Source organism: Plasmodium cynomolgi, chromosome 8 (genome assembly GCF_000321355.1).
Source record: "Plasmodium cynomolgi strain B DNA, chromosome 8, whole genome shotgun sequence".
NCBI lineage: Eukaryota > Apicomplexa > Aconoidasida > Haemosporida > Plasmodiidae > Plasmodium > Plasmodium cynomolgi.
This window is the reverse complement of record NC_020401.1, coordinates 1,667,393-1,670,319: the sequence shown is the minus strand read 5'-3', so window position 1 is coordinate 1,670,319 and position 2,927 is coordinate 1,667,393. Positions and strand designations below refer to the sequence as shown.

The window sequence follows — 2,927 nt, the reverse complement described above, 5'->3', positions numbered from 1 at the left end:
ATGAAATTCGTGCTAAACTGGATACTCCTTTACCTTGTAGCCTGCGGGAGTTCATCCAAAAATGTACAACACAAAAGGGAGTACACCGTGAGACAGAAGAACGGGGTGGGGACCCCCCATCCCGCCAAGCTTTACAAAAAGTGTAAAAATAAAAAGAGGCACTTCGGGGACAGCCTGCAAAATTTTACTAACAGGAAAAGAGTCCCCAAGTGGGAAAGGAAAAATGAAAAAAGTGGAGTGCAAATCAGGAGAGTGCTTAGCAATAGAGTGCCGAACAACAGAGCGCTTCTCCACAACAGAGCGCTTCTCCACAACGGAGCGTTTCTCCACAACGGAGCGTTTCTCCACAACGGAGCGTATCTCCACAACGGAACGCTTCTCCACAATGGAACGCTTCTCCACAACGGAACGCTTCTCAACCATGGTGCGCCTCTTACCAAAACGCGCTTCGTACCCAAAAGAGGAAAAACAAGCAACCATTTGGGGCCCATACAACTGAGTAACGCAAACCCAAAGATAGATCCTTTTCTAGTGCCAAGGGACACACAGCAGAGTGAAATAAACACAGAAAAAAGCATCTTTTCAAGCCTATATTCCCAAATGCTTGAAAAAAGTAGGCATAAAAATAACATATTAAATGATGTGAGCAAACTGTTTAAGGTAATACGAGAGAGTAAACACATATTTTTCGTAGGCTTTTTACTAACAATAGTTTCGTCAGTAGTCGATTCGTACATTCCGATCTTTCTGTCCAAAACGATAACCTACGTGATGAATAAAAGTGTGATGATTGCCCAAACGAACCACATACCAATTGTGAATTCTTTCCTTTCCCAATTCAAATTCAACAACCCCTTCTACGCATATGTATCTGTTTCTCTGGTGAGCTTATTACTTTCTTCCATGCGGTCGTATATCTTTAACATATGCGCATACATAAGCACTAACAAACTGCAAAATTACCTATTTAGAGTGTTGCTACATAAGCACATTAGCTACTTTAAGAAAAGGGGGAAAGGGGAATTGATCAGTAGACTAAACATCGACTCCTCTGAACTTATCGACATATTTACAACGAACATGATTGTTCTCTTACGTAATGTAATAAAGACAGTGTTGTCTTTTTATTTTTTGTACAAAATTAATGTGAACCTCTTTGTGGTGTCTCTCTTTATTGTCCTAACGATTACTAACATATCAATATTTTTCTCTAGCATATTTCGAAAACTCGCAAAAGAAGAAAGTAATGTCGTGGCATACTCAAATAATGTCGTAGAAGAATCCATTGACAACTTATCCCTCATAAATAGTTTCAACACACATGGTAAAGAGATTTCCAAATTTAATCGCTCCTTGGATGCAATATATACGATCAGAATGAAATTAGGTCTTCTCTACATCATAGAAAAGCTCCTAATCCGATTAATTGATATGATAACACTTGTCGTCACTCTGATATTAAGCAAAAAGACGTTAAAGAGTAACATCCACATCGATTCAAGAATTGCCATCTCGTCAGTTATGTACATGCAAAATATTATCGCACAGTCATGTACCATAGAACAGCAGTATTCCAGAGTGCAGGAACTCATAGGAAATGCCGAAGACATTATCAAATTGATTGAAAAGGATTCAGCCCGTGGTAACTCCAGTAAGTTTGCATCCCACAAGTATACTCCCCTAAATTTGCTAAACTTTTTGGATTTAAAAAATACTATCTTTAAATATTCCCTTATCAAAAAATTTCAAGCCATCCAAAAAAACGCCGAATACGTTGCCAGTGTTGTTAAGCCCAATTATTTAAAACTCTTCGAAAGAAACTATAACAATTTGAGAAAGTTTTTACCCGACGATAAATGCGCCTTGAAGGACGACCCGGGGGGGGATTTCCCCTGTGTCGAAACCAAACGGGTTGAAAGTGACACTCTTGGGAGTGTTAGCAACCATGTAGGGAATAATCGCCAAGTGGGCGCACATAGGACGAATAACCCCACATATAATGGATTCATCCCAAGTGATCCCCTCCCAGAGGTAGCAACCACGAACCTTGCGCCTAACGCAAGGCAGACAGAGACAGACCCCATTACAATGTTGAAGGGACAGATTCAGTTACACTCTTCTTCTTCTTCTCCTCCCCCGACGCTAACCACCACGGATCACACCCTCAAGGGGGGTGAAAAAATTGCGCCCAAATTAAAAAAAAATAAAACCCAAATGAACATACAAGAAATATATAGCTACATAAAAAACGACCATGAACTTATAATCAAGCAAAAGTTGGACAAAAAATTTATACAATTCTTGAAAACGAAATATAAGAAAAATATTATATCGCTAATCCTAAAGTTGTATGAAGAGCGACACCACCCTGTGAGTGAGGAACTCCTTTTCATGCTTGACAACATCAGCTCCTTCAAAAGGCTATCCATGAAGGATAAAAAAAGCATTTTAAAATTGAGCAACATAACGAACAACACGCTATATGTCATACTGCTCACTTTCCTGTTTTACAACTACTCCAAGTTTTACTACAAGAGGAAGAAAAGGACTCCGGTCAATCTGCTGGAGAAGAAATCGAAAATGGGATTGGCCACCTCAACCTCGAGCAAAACCCTCTTCAATGATTGTGCAAATGATGTGGACCACGTAACCCTAGATGGCATCAACATGAATGACGTGCTAAGTGACACCACCATCACGGAGATGCACCATGATAACGCACAAAACGGAGGTTACAACGAAGACAGCTCCATAGATGAGAACAATACAGTGACCAACTCAGGCGACAAAGAAAACTTAGACGACTCGCTGAAACATAGCGAACTGAATACCTCCACCGAAATTGAAGATAACGGAGAAACAGCTTCCAACTTAAGCGCAATGGAAGGTAGCTACACAAGTGATGACGAAATTTTAAAAAAAAACTT

General features: G+C 39.9%; 1 protein-coding gene across 1 annotated transcript in view; it reads left to right on the top strand.

The window, feature by feature from the left end:
* PCYB_084660 (ATP-dependent transporter) overlaps positions 1 to 2,927 on the top strand; it is a gene marked incomplete at both ends in the record, with an annotated part of 4,126 nt that continues 1,199 nt past the window's right edge. Inside the window, one exon of the mRNA XM_004222204.1 lies at positions 1 to 2,899. Coding sequence (XP_004222252.1) covers positions 1 to 2,899 — 2,899 coding nt within the window. The remainder of the gene's footprint in view (positions 2,900 to 2,927) is intronic.